Here is an 18,272-nt window from a genome sequence, read left to right as displayed (position 1 = left end):
ACATCAGTAGCCAGGAGTTCTCCTGAACTAAAGGTTGTTCAGCTTATAATTGGCGAAAATATGAGACTACCCGAGTGTAAGTTTTATACTTGCCTCGCCCAATAACGAAGACCAAATAATTTTTGGCAATTATAAGCCGAACAAACTTGACAAAAATGCAATATTGAGTAACCTGCAACCTTATGCCTATATCATACTTAGCAATCGCAAGAAGCGCAGCGTTTTATTTTTTGTGACATGTGATGCTAATATGGCAATCAGTAGTCATTAGCATGCCCTAGCATCAAATCCTAACCAGTTGACTGGTAGGCAACTTTGATGCTTCATTGCTTGCACTGGTAGTGATTGATCCCTAGCGATATTTTAATTCCATGTTGTGTTTGCTAGTATGACATGGGCATTACTTTGTAGGGCACTTCTCTTGGCTCAATTGACCTTTTTGGTAAATCCCATAATTTCTTGCAGTTAGACCTGAGATGTCGTCATTTGACATCACTTTGATGTGCACATCGTTTATCCAATACCATTACTGTGCATTGCAAGTCCGTGTGATGTCAAATGACGACATCTCGGGTCTAATCGCAAAGAATTATGGCATTTACCAAAAAGGTCAGTTGTGACATGCTGAGAATTTGATAAAACCATTGACTCACCTGGCTTCATTGGAAAATGAGACTTTATTTCAAATTCTGTAGTGTAATTTACGAAATGGATAAAAATAAACTATCAAATATTCAAGTGGTATGAGCAATGTCATTGGTCTCATTCTCCAGTAAAAGAACAGTTTCTAGTACGATATGTAGATCCACTTTAAAAACCAAAGTTACCGATGCCATCGGAGTTTGTCAAGATTTCTGTAATTTAAATGCTTGTGCTTCTAATAACTCGAAGATATTACAAAAACAATGATAATGCGACATCTCGTGAACCAATTTGAACAAAACCATTTTATAATTTTGGATAAGATCAAGAAAGTGGAAATTTTGGATTAATATTTTTTTTCACACTCCAATATTTTGATATTGGCTTAGTTTGTGTGTCTGGCCTATATCCACATATTTTGAATATGTTTAATTTCATGTGAAAAATGTGTTGGAATTTGATTGCAGGTCTGTTCGTGTGATGATTGGCACATTAATATTGAATGATTGTAATGATTTCCCCCATTTTTACTCATACTCTGTTTCACTTATTTTAACCTAAAAAAAAGTGAAAAACAAACTGATTCTGCACCAAACTTTCCACTTTCTTTTAACTTACAATTCAGAAGCACTATTTTTGTTGGATATTTTGATGTAGGGATTAGTTAAAAAATTGAGAAAAGTGACTTTGGTTTGCCATCAACCCAAAGAATGAAACTAGCATGTTTTTGCATTTTACTTACATTTTGTACTTCATCTTCATTGGTTCATAGTCATATGTTAGCAATATAAGGGCTACATTTGGGCTATTCCAGTTGAAATCCATACACCTCCTGTAGAAGACATGACCTTAATCTTCTACACATGGAGTGTAAATAGCAGTTAGAGACTTCTTTTGAAATTTACACCCCTTATGTGGGAGGTTAAGGTCTTGATTTCCATAGGGGGTGTATTATAGATTTCAACTGGAATGGCCATACCAATGTTGCCACTCTAAAACTCAAGCCCACCAAATGTAAAAAATTAAAGGTAGTGGAAGCCCAAAAGTTACATTTAGCCACGATAGATCAAAATTGCATTTTGTGGTTCTTCACTATATAAACGCCAATTAATGTAATGAATTCGGCATTTTAGTTTGAAAGCTATCCCATAGTATTCTTGTTGAACTATATGGTCAATACAGATGAACTATCTGAAAGAAAACTGTCAATTTTGTCAATTTTTTTTACAAAATGGTGTCCATATTTAAGTTTTGTTTGGAAATGTTACAAAATCTTCCATACTTATGGAGTTAGAATGGCTAAAAGTGTTGAATTTGGTTGGAAGTTCATAATCTTCCTCCTCAAGGGGAGGGGTCTGTTGAATTTGGTTGGAAGTTCAAAATCTTCCTCCTCAAGGGGGGTCAGGAGGGGTTGGTTCAAGTAAAAAATTTCATCATCATCTTGACAACTGTTCATGATCAGAGTGGGGTACTCATCAATATCTAATTTGCATGAACTTAGTATCATAACATTTTTCATAAGATATTCTTGTTCACATGACATGCATGCATCATTCATTACAGAGACTTACTTTGATGTTGATCATTTTCATACAATATCATAGACACTATAGATTTGGAAACTTAGAATAGAATTTCACAGTAAATAACCATGTTGTCATCAATTTTTGTAACCTTGTTGTAATATGATTTTGTATTGTTTTATATTTTATTTTGCATATTTGTATGTATCAACATGGTTGGTGTGTATAAGAATGAAGTGTTATTGACTCAGGTACAATTTATATCAGGTTTATAAGAAGCATGCTTTAGGGCTAACTAAGGAGATTAGACTCCATCCTGTGTGTCACTCATGGAGGGCAAAATAGTGTAGCTCCCAATTTTGTTCCCCATGAGTGACAATACAATATGGTGGATTTACCATAGTGTTGTGCGCAGGGTTCTTTAAGTCTTATCTCTTTGGGTAAATTTATAAATCAGCTGGACTATAGTGTGTCTTGTCTCCAATTGAGAGTAACGCCATATTGGATGTCCAGTGTTAGTGCATTTACGCGGCTGTGTTGCCAGCATACTGACAAACTCCACTTGCACGCATGTGTTTTAGCCCTGAGGAATTAGGTTATCACACACAATTCAAAACTGCCACTGTGACATCCAGTATGGTGTTGCTTTCAATTTTAGATGAGACATGCTATATTTTGTGGGGTACCCAATGGCTGAGCTACTTTTTGATGTTTTTCTGCTGGTATTCCAGAGTTAAAATCAAAACACTGATGAGCTATCCAACTGGGCCATTCTGAAATTCAGGGACTATTTTGTGATGTTTTTAACCATTTTCAATTTTGTAAACTTCATGGTTTCCAAAGTAACATTCAAGAAATTTTGGACTCACTTCCTCAAAATGTGGTAACTCTTTGTCCTTAAGGGATCTGGAATGAGCGTTTTGACAGTATTTTTTGTGGGACATGAGAGCACATCAGACATATCGAATTGCTTTCTGAATACAAAGAATGTCTTTCTGATATCAAATAATTTTCATTTTTGAAATTCACGATATAATACAAATTTTATGACAAATTATTAAAATTTGATATTTTTCACATTTTTGATATATAACAGTTCTCGAAGTAAATTTTTATAAATCTAATGATATATTCTTAAAGTGTATGTAGCTGGGAGGAAAAACCGACGATCAATTGAAAATTTTGACCTTTCATGTTGAAGATATGGATTTTTTCCCAGAAAGACCTATTTTTTTTGGTGTTTAAATCCATATCTTCAATACAAAAGGTCAAAATTTTCAATTGATCGTCGGCTTTTCATCCCACCTACATACACTTTAAATATAAATCATCAGATTTATAAAGTTTACTTCGAGTACTGTTAAATATCAAAAATATCAATTTTTAATCATTTGCCATACAATTTGTATTACATTGCGAATTTCAAAAAATCTAAATTATTTGATATCAGAAGGACATTCTTCGTATTCAGACTGCAATTCGATATGTCTGATGTGCTCTAATGTCCCACAATAAATACTGTCCAAACGTTCATACCCCATCCCTTAAGAAACCAATGTTAGAGAAAAATATTTGCATTTTTTACTTTAAATATCTACTGATTTTGCCCAAAATTGTTGGAACTGGAATGAACTAACTTAAATGAAGTTTAAAGGACCCGGATGGAACCATGAAGTACCACATAAAATGAATTTGCAGCTCTCTTTATGTACCCCATGAAAAGATTGTAGATTTTAATATGAAGATATCATTATATAGAGCCTAAAGTAGTGAACTCCAAGATTCTTTAACCATGGGCCCATACTTGCAACTTGAGTTTGGTGTGTATTACAACTTTGTTGTACGTGTGAACACATTTAAAACTGGTGCGCTAAAGTACTGTAAAGTTCCTTAGAATGGAGGTACATTATTTTTGGTGCCTAACTGTAACAATTTAATATGATAAAGTGATATGACTTAATGCATGGGGCAATACAGAGCTGGACTTCTCCTGTCTTATATCTTTGGTAGCTGTATTATTTAGAAATTTCTTACAAATATGAAGCTAGTCCATGAAGATGCTTAATATAATGTAGAAAATTGCCTCAGATCTCTGCTATATTGTTGGGGTAATATTAACTAAAAGTAGTATACAGGTATGATAAATAACAATTAGGATAAATAGGGGCTTCCTTTCTATAATGTTAATGCAATATATGAAATGTATTTAGAATTAATAATTTTTCAACTGATGCCAGCTTGTGCAAAATAATTAAGGTGGTTTCCAGAGGATAGTGAAATACTGAAGGTGCTTCTTTTGCGGGGAAAGCTGGTTAACTAATTACAATATCAAGTACACTACTCAATTGATTTTAAGGATCAGAATCTGAAAATCCTGATTTGCATTCTTCCTTTTATGTTTTCATGGTGCTAACCAAAATATTGCTCAGTTCATTCAGTATCGCTATACCATTTTTCACCCTGATGTGGCAGTGACATCAACACGTTGAAGCAGCTGTTATGCTCGCTCATCTAGGTGGCGTATTTTAGTGTGCGCGTGTCTACACCAACGCTTTGAGCAAAACGCCAGCGATCTAAGGCTACGCCCAATGAGCACTGACATCACTGCCACATCAGGGTGAAAAATGGTATAGTGCAAGTGCTTGTGGCCTCACATTACACTTATTTGATTTACAATGTGAATGCTGTTTTTGAACAATGCCAATAATTATATATGATCCTTTAATTTTGTGAGTAGTGTATATGCTTTGTAGTGTAGAAGCTGAATTTCTATGTAATAGCAACTTTCTTAGTCATAAAAATTTAGTAGGGGCCAGTAATGGATGCTTGGATGAAAAATTACACCAGTTTTGTTTGTTCCATTTGAAGTCCACATAACTCAATTACAGTTGCAATCCAACAAAAAATGTATGTTTGTGTTCTGGCTGAGTACTGTAGAAGATATTGAAACCCAGTTCAATCAGTACCAATATGTCACCACAAATGAAATGGGTTTTTTTTTTTGGATATAAAGCTTTTCACATTTTCCCCATTGTTTTTGGATAAATATTGGTCTTTTTTGAATGACTAAACTTTGGAATTTGATGGGAATTTTAAGGAATTTCCATGGAGATGTGTGGATTTTAGATATTTTGGGGAATGGGTTATATTAGTCCAGTTGACATGTATACACTCCTATGGAAGACATGACCTTAATCTCTCATACAGCCATGCAGGGAGTGTAGATTTCAAATGAAATTACCTAAATGGGTAACTCTATTTAAAATCTGCATCCCCTGTGTGGATGATTAATCTTATGTCTTCTATAGGGGGTGTATGGATTTCAACTGGAATAGCGCAATGTTAGGAGAGCTAGCTTGGGAAGGTGTATCCAAAATTGTCATGACAACTTTGTATTATGTTACATGTTGGTTTTGGTTTGTATTTTCAGCCAAGTGTACTGACATTGGACTCGGTATTATCAGTAGAGGAAGTCACTGTGAAAAGCTTCAAATGCATTCAACTAAAATACAAAGGACCCAAGCCATTCATAGTCAGGGCAGAGGTAGGTCAAATGTGTGTGTGTGGGTACTTAGGCGCAGGGGTACCGCGAGCACAAAAAATCAAGGGGTCCAATTTAATTTTTCTGGACCCTTTGGTACGTGCACAACCAACATTTAAGGGGTCCGATGAGAATTTAAGGAGTTCATCTGTCCGAAATTATAAACTTCGGAACTTGCCAAATATTCCAGTGAAATTATTAGTGTTGTTGGCCTATGATGATTCAAAAGATTTACTGATCTTTTTATTTTTTTATTTTTAATTGATGATTTATGCCTCCGTGCATTGTGAAATTAAGGAGTCCATACAGTTTTTATCGGACCCTTTGGTCACTCTCAACTTGAGATTTAAGGAGTCCAAAATGGGCAAATCAAAAAATAAGGAGTCCCTGGATGCGCAAACTCCTTAAATGCGACCCCTGCTTAGGCGTTTGCGGGCAAACACAAGACTTTAATATGAAACTTTACATTCCAACAGTGGATGTTACTGCAACGGGGGACTGTCACCGTTTAGCTGAAATAGCCTAAAAATGGATTAGTGCATCCTCTATTGTTGATATGAAACTTTTAATGCCTGGTAGATAGGTTAAAATCCAACAAAATTGTGTATAATTTGTATAAAAGGAGTCAATGTCCCTTGTTTGGCACAGAAAATTAGAAAAAACACTTCCATGTTATCAGTCCAGTACAGAGTCCTGGTTGATGGCGAATACATGTAGGGGGTGGAGGAGTATGTGTATGGGGCTGAATACAAAATGCCCAAGCCATTCACAGAGGTATGTCAGGGGTGCGAAGGTGTTTGCCAGCAAACAAGGACACAACTCGCACTTCACATTCAAACCGTAGACCACTCAGCAATGGGGGACCGTCCTCGGTTTCTGGAGGTCTGCAAACGACTGCAAATGCATGTATAATGTATTTTGCGAAATGCGACCTGTATCGTTATATGAGATATAACGCCCGCTGTTGCGAGGTTAAAATGGCCACGTTTGCATAGTCCTCAGCAGCGTCCACATTTGGAAGCGATTACATGTGGGGGTGTGTGGTGGAATGGGTGAATACAAAGGCTTTAATTAAAGGGAATACGGTATTGAACATAATAGCATTGCTATATAAACATCATTTGTCTCTCTCTCCAAACACAGAGTGATCCTGAGTTTGTACAATGGAAGAAGGAGATTACCAATGCCTTTGATATAGCACAACAAATGCTGAAGAAAGGACCCAAAATGCTGGCGACAAAAGGTTCGTCTTCAGATATCATGCAACATAAGTCACATCCCCCGCTAGGACAACGTAACAGCAACGGGGCACACTAACACTAGCCAACCAATCGCATATTAACACATTTTTGGGTTTTCCTTGTCTAGTTTTCGAATCTTACCAATGTAATGCAGAGAGGCACTGATTACTTGCTCTATTACCCCTACCTCCATATAAAATATGGAAGTGATTTTGTTGATATTGGCATTGGGTGGAGTTATTTTGCCCAGCGGATTTTGTAGAAATTGTGGATGTCTAAATCATCAGCAGCTTCACTGAATTGGAGTAGAAAAGGAATACGCAAAAAAAAAAAAAAAAAGAAATTTTGCAAAATTAAGCTTATTTAAAATGAACCTAGCGCTTCTGGCATTTTGAATGTATATCACGGCAAAAGGCCCAAACAAACCCCATCTTTTAATGCTATTTTCATCAATTTCTTTATTTTCTTGCATTTATGGCCAATAAGTAGTCATAATTTTAACAGTTTTATTCCCTGTTCAGTAACACAATCTCCCGATATTGGACGTTTAAATGATGTTTCTAGAACCTGAATGGAATTGTCAGATTTACTTAGAATCTTCCAAGTTTTAGAAAACAAAATAAACATGGCAATTTGACATTTAGAAAATGAAAAAACTTGCCACTCTGCTCTAAGCTAAAGAACAAGAGGGTCAGAGGTGTCCCATGCTTTAAATACATTGGTAAAGTTCCAAAATACTGCTGGCTTCGAAGTGATATTACTACTACTACTACTACTACTAACGCTTTAACATAACTCATATTCACAAATAGAGAGTTGATGCTATCATGGTAAAGTAAGTCATCTTCTTTTATGTCGGCAAACAGAGAAGTAAAGGAAGAACTCTTAGTTTACTACAGTAAGCGCCTCATCAATGTATATATATATATTGGTTGACATTTTTTCATGCTATTTGTACAACATGTTACAATCGACACAGCAAGAGTGTCGGTGGTAGTGAACATACCAATTTAATCTTTAGATTATGTTCTTAGGCAAATATCACTCTTTTGGTATGAATTTGAACTGCCATTTTTATTGGTATATCAACGGGGAAAGACTTTATAATAATATCGTGATTTATGAATATGTAAACGAGAAAGTTTGAATTTGAGCTTGTGTCTAACATTGATGAGAAATAATTCAGAATGAATGAAATCAATATAATTGCTGTTATTTTTTATTATTGTTTTGAAATAGAATAGAATATGGGATAGAATTATAAATATTACGATATAACGTCACATGCACAAGCTTCATGATTTCAAAATGTTTTTTACTCAATTAACAAGTTCATGCAAAGAAAATGGTCGGTTGCCTTGGTTATGAGAACATTAAGAATGATATGATATCTGTATGGTCTGTGTTAGATAAAATGACAAATTGAAGTGTTAATCGGCTGCTTAGTGCCAGAAGTGTGTAGCTGCCATGTGTAGATGAGTATAGTATACTGTGTGTAAATTGCCAAATGTTCACAGGGCAGCTATTGCTCTTACCTATACTTCTAGCACTGAGCAGTCGGTTTGTATGTAAAACAAGCAAGTAGAATGAAGTTGGAACCCTTTCATACAAATGTGTGGACTTTATTTCGTTGTTCACTGTCAGATAATATAACTTCTTTTTTTTTGCATAGGTGAATGTCATATTCACTACCTACTAAATACCTACCATTGAGCTTCATACATTTGTGCAGTTTATTCAAGTGTAGTGATAGTGTGTAATGATTCCCTTCCAAGATCTTGCACCCTCCCCCGTTATCCTCCCAATAAAAACTAAAATATTTTGCAACAATTTTGCAGAAATATAATGATTTTTGACCCCTCTGAAATGCACCCCCCCTCGACCAATAAGCATTTGTACTAACAATTCAGCTTTTGACAGAGGAAGATGACTTCAGGAAACCATGGTTACAAGTAAGATCCAGCAATTGCAGCTAATATCCATACACCCCTTGTAGAAAACATAACTTTAATCTCCCACATAGGGGTGTAGATTTTAAACGGAGTCACCCATTCAAGTAATTACATTTGAAATTCACATTCCCTGTGTGGAAGATTAAGGTAATGTTTTCTATAGGGGAAGTGTATGGGTTTTAACTGGAATAGCTCAATGTTGGGGTGGGGTGGCATAATGATAATATCCACACTTTTGGCATGGATGGGTTGAACAATGTGATCAGGGGGTTGATGATATTGCTATTTGAGTCATCTGTAGTTAGTGTGGTTTCTAACTTGTAGATCAAAGACATATTCTTATGATTTCACTAAAAAGATGAAACATTTTGGCTTGGTTTATGACGTTTAAAAAACATTTTTGTGTTTGATGGGTTACAAATAGTTGTGGGTGAGTGGGTTGGATTGAAGTTGAGCAATCCCACTAATGTGGGGATTATGGCAAAAATTTGCCATAAAAGCCAGCAATAATGTGTGTAGATGTGCTAAATTATGGGCAACTATAATACTTAGGCAGGTTAATTGAAGCGTATGTTATACTTAGTAAGGGTTAAGTGCAAAATGCTACTTGTGTGCTCAGCTTTATGTATGAACAGTAGCAAAGGCCATGAACTGCTGAAGAAACTTGCAGTTTTAGACTATGTCTTGTATTTGATTGACTCAATCTACAGAAAGCTCTGTACAGTAAAAATAGCTGAATTTATTTCAAAGTTATTGCAAGTTGAGGTTTGAATACAGCAGGAAAGCGTAAAAAGCTTAGGAACTGCAGGATGTATTGGAAAGTGGTCCTATCATATGGCAGGCAAAAATAAGTCTTAAAGAGATGGTTGGTATAATCCGCAAGATTTGTTTGCTATATACCTAATCTTTCCACAAGAAGTGAAGTTTTTCATAAAATATATTATAGTATATATATAATGTGACATATAGTGTGAGAGATTTGGTCTTGGCTTTTGTACGACTTGGTTCATCCATTCGTGACATATATATATATTTATTTCAATGAAAAATATTTAACAAGGCTGGTCCCTTTTTTACATTGTCACTGCACAATAGGATAGTTAGAAGATTTATTGTATCATAATGCATGAATGCGAGGGCGTTCTGTCAGTGTGTCATTGTCTTTGGTTAATTCATTGATACTCAAGTAAATTTTTTAATTCTTCTGTGTTGTATGCTGTGCATCGAGTGTATCATGCATATAAGAGCGAGAAGTGATAAGCAATCATGCTGGTTAGCTGATTAAAGATCATGACAACAACATAGTTGACGCATTGGTCGTCGCTACGTAGAAGGGGTGGAGACCTTGCCTTTTGTATGTGATTGCCGATGACCAGCGCTTAACCCGAACCATGGAAGAATTAAAAAAGTTTACTTCATGACTTTGGTAGATCTTCCCAAGCAGTAGCAGAATATTACCTCTTATCATACCACTAAGGGAAATATCAAAAAACACCGCTAACCTGATATATTTTCGTATCTAGTCAGTGAGTGCGTATTTTACGCTTTATATCTAGTCAGTAAGAGCGTGCATTGCAAGCCCGATCACGCGTGTACGGCGAGGTACGCGTATAAAGGCGGCTCGCGTAAACCGGGCGCGTAAAATGCACGCAATCTGTAATACGCGGAACAGTCATCTATTTTTTGCAAAGTTTTCCTATTTAGCAGCAATTAAAATGTTTAAAACGTAATTATTTCCAAATTTAGAATGACTTAGTGGTATGATAAATTGTTTATTAGGTTCAGCGTCGGTATAGTGCGGGAAATTATCGTGCGCTCAGTGTCATACTGGGTTCAGCCTTGGCTTCACCCAGTATGACACTTCCAGCACGATAATTTCCCGCACCATACCTCCGCTTCACCTAATAACTAATAATATCCATAGGTCATAGGTTCTGTCAATCAAAATCTGGTAAGTTTGGTTTGGGTGTCAATTACAACAGAAGGTAGACTTGGTGGAAATGTTTGCTTATGTTTGAGGGTGGACGTTTGCTTGTGATGTGTGCAGACGATTTACTTCTTGTAGGTTCTGAAGGGTTTGGAAAATATGCTTTCAGTGTCTTTTGGTTTTGATTAAGCATGTGAAAGATTTCCACAGGTCCATTCTCAGCATTTAAACTAATTTTCAACTGATAAATGTTAATAAGATTTACCCCCATTGTTTACTGGTTATTCAGTTTAAAAAAAATATGGAACGTCAAAAGCAGTTTCAGATCACGAACATGAAATTGATAATCTATGAAAGCTTAAATTGGTGCACCCAAATGAGTTGGAATGCAGGGATGTAGCTATGGCGAGCGGTGGCGGGCGGCACCACTGATTAACAATTTAAGCTCTAACACCTGGCACTCAAGTGTCAAAATTGCAAAATCACATAGAATTTGGCCAAATTTAGGCAATTTTCAATAAAATTGAAAATTTCACGAAAAAATTCCTCAAATACCACCCGGCACTAAAATTCTGTAGCTACAACCCTGTTGGAATGTCATATCTCTTATTGGAATCTAGGGTTGAGAATAAGTTGTATGGAGAATTTGACAGTTTTAAGCTGTAAAGTGGCTAGCAGAAAATAAATTGGATATTTGCCTACATTATTACTTCAACATACCAGGCTCCTTTTGGCCAGCGTTAGGCGTCGAAAAAACAACAACACTGTTTTATGGGCGGGTGCACTAGACCTTTTGGCTACAGTTGATCGGTCAGGCATTTTTTTTGCAAGTAAGTGAATTGACCCTTAAAAATGATAAAAATCTGTAAATTGTTTTTTTCACTCGCTTCACTTTTCTGTCAAAATCAATCCACATTTACATTAGAAAAAACAAAAGGGCAGTAGATAGAACAGGGTGTTTTTGACACCTTTGAACAGGGTGTTTTTGACACCTTTGAACAGGGTGTTTTTGACACCTTTGGGCTCCTTTTAAGCCACAGTTACATGTACATCTGTAAGTATATTTTTGAAGAAAAGAATATTGCATATTTAGTGACCAAAAAGAAATAAATGAGAAATTTTTATCAGTGTATAATTCTGATCAGATTTTTTAGTAGTTTGCTTATGATTATGATAAAAGAACTAAAGATCTAGTTTGATAGTACTGAAAACCTATCTGCGATTTTGGTACCATGTACTTTTCTAGAGCAAATCTGCAATTTTTTGAAAAAAATTCAACCAAGCTGGTCTTGCAATTTTTTTTAGTTTACTTAAACTCGGTTATGACTTATCTAGTCATGTGAGGTCTAAGGGATGCATGGCTGCCTCATGTTTAATTCTAGTAGTTCTATGTAGCTTCTCCAGGCAGTCGGATTATTCATACATATGCGCTATCTAACGGACCAAGTGATTTGTGACATTTGTTTAGTTTGGATTTCATTCACTGTCATAGTGCACGTTAGAATATGACCGTTGCTAGATCAACTGGCTCACACTTTGTTTGTTACGAACCAATGATCGAAATGATCACAACACAAAGCCTATGGCATATCAAAATTTGGTACAGGTGTATGAGCCCAGGCTTGAACCAGTAACCAATGGTTACTAACATGCATTAAGACAGCGAATTATGGACAGGAAGTGGGCAAAGTACAAATCTGGGAGAAAATAGTGTTTATGGTAATCACCGCATTATATACATCTGAACAGTCTAAAGTCCCTAATTTAACTAGTGCTAACTAAACAAGAACTTTTCAGTATGCTGATGCAAAATAGTGAAGAAAAAAATGTAAAAAAAAATGTAAAATTAGTTTTTAATATCCTGCTTGGACAATTTGCTGTTTCTCTAGCGGGTATGGTGATTCATGTGTGGTTTAATATGTGAAACTAGTATGTGAATTATATGGAAAATGGTCAGCACACACACATTCTTGATTGGGCTATTCTGGTTGAAATCCCTACACCCCCTGTGGCAGACATAACCGTAATCTCCCACACAGGGGTGTAGATTTCAAATGGAGTCCCCCATTTAGGTAACTCCATTTGACATTCACACTCATTCTGTGGAAGATTAAAGTCATGTCTTCCATAGGGGGTGTATTTATTTTAATTGGAATAGCCCATTGCACATGGTGGCCGTTACTTTGTTATTTTCTACAAGCACAAGCAGTCACTCTATTATATTGGTCTAGAAGGTGCTCCCTGCATTTTTAAAATTAGAAAAACCTTGAGAGAAGAATCTAGTGCTTTCATAATGTTTTTATTTGTTTCCAACGATGGATACTTCCTAAGTTTTGTTCAAATCTTTTATTTCTTATTTTTAGCTGTTACACCCCTTCATGAATATGTATGTTGTAATTTTAATGAAGTAGACTTCCTTCTCCTTCCTTGTTTATAGATATTTTCCCATGTATATCGACAGCATACTGTGTACAGGCCTTACTGAGAGGCATACATAGGTATTAGCCCTTGAAAGAGAAAAAAAAATGACTAAAAATATCGTCTAACCTGTTTGTATGGTATTATATATAAATATACATTTCTTATTATGTACGGAACCTGTATCTGGTGTTTTATGTATAGAAACACTTCAAGAGTGCGACTTAGATGTACTATGATAGAACACAGCATATACACATAAACACACAAATAACAGGAACCATTTATAACAAATCAGCTAGTTTTCAAACTATAAATGATGCTTAAATAGTGAGAGAGCCAGCCAAAGATTTTAACCTCATGAGAACTACCTGTCGATTAGCCAAAAAGGAGTTTTCATTATCAATTGGACCAATCAGCAACTTTGTTAGAATAATTTCACCAAGCAAAAAATTGGGTTGAATTATTTGCAAAACTCCATTCTGATTGGTGATTAAAATGAAGATATCATGTAATTGACCAATCAGAGGCAATGTTAGATCGGCAGGTAGTGCTCAGGGGGTTAAATATTTTCTTGTAATATAATGTTATATTGCACCTATAACTAAATTGTTAATATCAAAATGATGAAAAAAAATATCATGTGATAAATCTACCTGAGTGTTAACTGATTTTTGACAAAAAAAATAATATTTTTTCGTTGGGGTTTCCCATCCAAGCTTGCATTTTTTTGTAAAGAATGTATGATTTATTTGTACGTCAAACTAAGGTTGAATGAGTAATTAAGCCATATGCTGCCTAGCTGATTAACAGATATGTTTAATTGTAGTAATTAGCACATAAATTTGGACTATTAATAGTCTACATGTTTGTATAGCACCAATTAAACTTTTTGAGAACGTCACTAAAGTTAGTAAAATCAATTCCCTGATTGATCTCAAAATGGTAAGAATAGTTTTATCATATTGAAACAAAGCTGTCTTTAAAAGCGTCTATTCTGATACTGAATTGAATTGGATTATTCCAGTTTAAATCCATTCACACCCTATGGTAGACATGACCTCAATCTTCCACACAGGGAGTGTAGATTTCAAATGGAGTTGCCCATTTAGGTAACCCTATTTGAAATGTGCACATCCTGTGTGGAAGATTAAGGTCATGTCTTCCATAGGGGGTGTGTGGATATAAACTGGAATAGCCCACTGTGAATTCTTACAGGAAAATCCCCTGCTCCCCGATATTATTTGCACATACACAGAATGGCCTTCAATGTATTGGACACAAAAAATGTGTACCCCATAATGCGAGGTCAAATTTTGAGCTATCAGTATTGAATGAACTATGCCATTACAAGTTGAAGCTTTTTTGCTCAGTGATTTTAGGTTAAGCTTTAATTTTTTTATTAAATACATTTTGTGACTGTTTTTTAAGTAATTACACCATCAGTAATTGTAAAACATAGCGGATAAATACAATGTATCCCTGACAACCATGAAGATACATGTATTGGCCAGCAGGAATATCATAAATATGATAATATTGCTTCAAAAGTAATGTCAAGAACATATTTGCTAATATATATATAATCTTACAATTATGAATATGTTTGAGATAAAATAGTTAAAAATCAAAATTCATTTTATACTATTTTGTTCTGGAAGTGTCGGGCATGCAGAATATTCAGATATGTGTAACATGCAATTAATACTTGCTATCCACAGACCGCTATACATATTTGTCTCTTATAAGTTTTCCATTATTTGATTTTTTGCTAAGATAGGCAAATTCGGGTTCATGCGCCTGTGTAGACCTATACTTTTGTAAGATGCTAAATGGTTTATAAGTTCTGTCTTGGGTCAGCAATTTTTGTGTAAAGCGTAAAGCATAATGATATTAAATAATTGCGCTATAAATTTATGATTCATTTTCAGTGCTTGAAAAACAGTCAAGAATTGTAGCAGTAGACGAAGTGCAAATGTATGTAATGTTGTTGTAAATTAACATGCAAGCAATCCAAATCAAACTTATAATGGTGATCCATATGAATATTCAAATCAGAATATGAATATTCATAGGAAAAACATGAATACCAATTTATTTTACTGTTGTATTCTGTATTGATTCAACTCGATGAGATTGTGAATATTTAGTGACAATTTGTAGAAATTGGCTGCTCTCATATTTTAATTTTGGGGATTGCGACCAAAACAAATAAAGTAATATGAATTTACTTGAGTCTCCTACGCTGACTGGTTTCAGGCTTCAAATAACATATTACTTATAGATACCGGACTGGGTCTGGTAAAAAATAATAATAATTGTACTACTTTGTAACATATATATAATATATATATATTATTATATATCTTATCATTTTTCTGATCTTTAGTTATTGTTTTGTGTGTGTCTTCATATATGTACATAATTGTTTAAGTTATTTCTTTATTATATTAGAGTTAGTTGCTCCAATAATGATTAGTAATAATGCGATTTTTAAAGAAAATATGGGCGTGACTTTATTTGCAACTGACAAAACATCTCATGCGAGAGAGTGAAAGAAATAATTGGATATAATGATGCAAAACTTTTCATTTTTATATAGGATGAAATAGAAGATAAAAACCTTGAGTGAAAGAATGATGCTACCAAAAAAAAAGGAATACCTATATTTATTTATTTAATTGAATAATATGTTTGTTTACTTTAGGAATTAATCGGCATATAATGTTGTTGTAATAGGATCTTTCTACAGAAGCAAAATGTATTGATCAATATGTTATTTTAGATTAACCCCATGAGAACTACCTGCCGATTGGCCAAAAAGAAGTTTTCATTATCAATTGGCCCAATCAGCAACATTGTTAGAATAATTTCACCACACAACAAAATGGGGGTGAATCATTTGCAAAGCTCCATTCTGATTGGTGATTTAAGTGAAGATATCATGTAATTGACCAATCAGAGGCAACATTAGATCGGCAGGTAGTGCTCATGGGGTTAAACATGGGCTGGATATGCTCTTGTGTTTATATATTGGAGTTTGGATCATGCGCTGTAATCTAATGTTATGGACATTGCACATACATAATAACAAACCTTAATCTTGCAGTGGGCTGTTCTAATTCAAATCCTTACACCCCCTGTGGAACATAAGACCTTAATCTTCCATACACAGCTACATTTTCATGTGGGGTTACCTGAATGGGTGACTCTATTTAAAATCTACACTCCCTGTGTGGAAGGTAAAGACATGTCTTCCATAGGAGATGGATTTCAAATCAAATAGCGCGATATATGATTGTGGCTGTGACATAATTCATGCATAATCAAGTCGTTGAATATTAATATAATTTGCAAAAATATAACAGTAATTGGAATGATCAGCAAGTAAAACATATTTGAGTTTCCACCTGGAGAAGGTACATTTTAACAATAACCATATTACCAAGGGGATGTTAGTTGAATCTCCCATTCTTTTTTTAAGTATTTTTGAAATTTTGAGGGGGGAGATCATTTCATACACAGTAATATAAAAATATATAGATAGAAAATTGCCAAGGGAATTGAAAGAAATTGCAGTCAATTTTGATTCCATAAGTGTGATGAATGAGTTCTTTAACAATAATTATAATAACCAAAAATTTCAAAGAAATGTTAGCTTGCAAAGCAAGTCTTCTAAGTATTCCTGCATATTGTTAAACAATCAGAGGACAACCTTACACTTTATTTTATCACTGTCAATTTCCCATTGCATTGGTAGATATATGCACCTTGAGTGAAAAAAGGGATTCCCCAAAATAAAGCATTTTGATTCAGACTTGCACCGTAACTTTTCACGGTTTCCAAATTTGGCAGTGCAAGTTGTCTTGATAAAGCAGCAGCAACTAAAGATTGCTCTTCCCAAACCGAAATTGGCACTGCAATTTGTATGTCTCAATCGAAGAAGCAGCAACTTAATATTGAAGATTACTCTTCCCAAACTTGTTCAGGCTACGATCTTCATGTTACTCATTGACGCCACTTCCATCTGTTCTTTGGAAAGTACAGGCTGTTAAATGTTAACCAAACCGTGGGTATCTGAGAAGCAAGACGATGATGGACTGCACAAGTTGCGTAAAAATTCTTCAATCAATATTGTGAATTCAATAACATTTTTTTGCAAGTCATTAAAAATTCTACATGAATATATTTGGTTTTAGTCATCACAGTATGAATATTCATAAAGTTGTTTTTTTCCACCATATGAATATTCATGAAGTTGATTACTCTGACACACAAACATACACACACAAAAGTACATGTGCAATCTTTGTAGCTTCTATAATCTCTCTTAACCATGTAGATTCAGTCAATTTGTATAGATGTGGCTTCTATATCTAATAAAACAAGGATCATGTTAATTAATTGTTAATTGATTATTATTCCTGATGATAAACTACTGAAGGGAAAGTGACAATCCTATTTTTATACAATTTATCTCATTATTCAGTAAGACTCACGCAACAGCCTGCATTCTCTTGGCGTCATTTGGGGAAAGAGAATTTTTAATATTAAAAATTTGATCAATTCATCCCAACAGAAGAATTGATTATTGATTGATTGGGTATTTTGTAGCTGTACTTAATTCCGGGTGGTATTGATAAGGTAGCCATGATCATGTTTTGTTTGAGAATGTTATAACTTGAATGACTTTGTTTTCTGTTTTTTCTTACAATAATATATTCAGTGTTGGAAGCTTTGGAAAGCTTTGTAACATGTATGAAGAGATGGTCTTATGAAGGGATTATCAGGACAAGTTTTTTTTTTTGGTACAAAATATTTTGTTTAACTGCACCACAAAATGATCAAGAATTATATAGGCCAATTAATCTGATCTTAAAGGAGTATTTCGTAATCCTAGCATCCTCTTTTTATGACATTTTTCAGTACATATCCACGAAAAAAGCCTATTTCCAAAATTTCAGTTGATTCCGATTTTTGCGTTTGCGAGTTATGCATGATTATGTGTATTACACTGCTCCATAGACA

The 18,272-nt window shown here is 34.7% G+C and overlaps 1 protein-coding gene across 6 annotated transcripts in view; it reads left to right on the top strand.

The window, feature by feature from the left end:
• LOC140135517 (G protein-coupled receptor kinase 3-like) overlaps positions 1-7,206 on the top strand; it is a 108,254-nt gene extending 101,048 nt beyond the window's left edge. For 3 of the 6 annotated variants that reach the window (XM_072157041.1, XM_072157042.1, XM_072157043.1), the window contains exons 19-21: positions 2,396-2,416; positions 5,596-5,709; positions 6,850-7,206. In XM_072157041.1, the coding sequence (XP_072013142.1) occupies positions 2,396-2,416; positions 5,596-5,709; positions 6,850-7,023 (309 nt within the window). In that variant the 3' untranslated portion in view covers positions 7,024-7,206. The remainder of the gene's footprint in view (positions 1-2,395; positions 2,417-5,595; positions 5,710-6,849) is intronic. The other 3 variants (XM_072157044.1, XM_072157045.1, XM_072157046.1) reach the window with 1 other exon arrangement.
• The last annotated feature ends 11,066 nt before the right edge of the window (positions 7,207-18,272 follow it).

This window comes from Amphiura filiformis, chromosome 16 (genome assembly GCF_039555335.1).
Source record: "Amphiura filiformis chromosome 16, Afil_fr2py, whole genome shotgun sequence".
NCBI lineage: Eukaryota > Metazoa > Echinodermata > Ophiuroidea > Amphilepidida > Amphiuridae > Amphiura > Amphiura filiformis.
Note: the sequence above shows the minus strand (reverse complement) of the source record. Positions and strands in the feature narration are given on the sequence as shown.